This window comes from Nestor notabilis, unplaced genomic scaffold (genome assembly GCF_000696875.1).
Source record: "Nestor notabilis isolate BGI_N333 unplaced genomic scaffold, ASM69687v1 scaffold8002, whole genome shotgun sequence".
Lineage (NCBI taxonomy): Eukaryota > Metazoa > Chordata > Aves > Psittaciformes > Psittacidae > Nestor > Nestor notabilis.
In genome coordinates, this window is record NW_009918760.1 from 92679 (window position 1) to 93034 (window position 356).

At 53.1% G+C, this 356-nt stretch overlaps 1 protein-coding gene across 1 annotated transcript in view; it reads left to right on the forward strand.

Moving 5' to 3' along the window:
- The window catches only part of ASIC2 (acid-sensing (proton-gated) ion channel 2), a gene marked incomplete at its 5' end in the record, with an annotated part of 51057 nt that overhangs the window by 50427 nt on the left and 274 nt on the right, over positions 1–356 (forward strand). Inside the window, one exon of the mRNA XM_010009894.1 lies at positions 176–244. Coding sequence (XP_010008196.1) covers positions 176–244 — 69 coding nt within the window. The remainder of the gene's footprint in view (positions 1–175; positions 245–356) is intronic.

A 356-nucleotide genomic window follows, 5' to 3' on the forward strand; every position in this document is an offset into this window, starting at 1 on the left:
TGGCAGTGGGTTGCACTGGGTGGTCTCCAGAGGATGACCTTCCAGCCCTGATGGTTCTGTGAAACCCAGCACATCCCGTGGGCCCTTTGGGTGAGGCTGGTGGATGCCCATGCGGGCAGCCTTTGGATGTCTTGCCTGTTGCTGCCCACCTTAACCCAAGCTCCCTCTTTTGCAGCTGATCAAGGAGAAATTATTAGACCTACTTGGAAAAGAGGAAGAGGAAGGGAGCCATGATGAAAACGTGGTAAGGAGCCCCACTGGGAGACAAGAGGCAGAAGTCACTCGATACGGATGCAGTGTTCAGCCACTGATTGAGTTATTCCCTAAGGATTGATGTCATGGCTCGGCTACAGAAA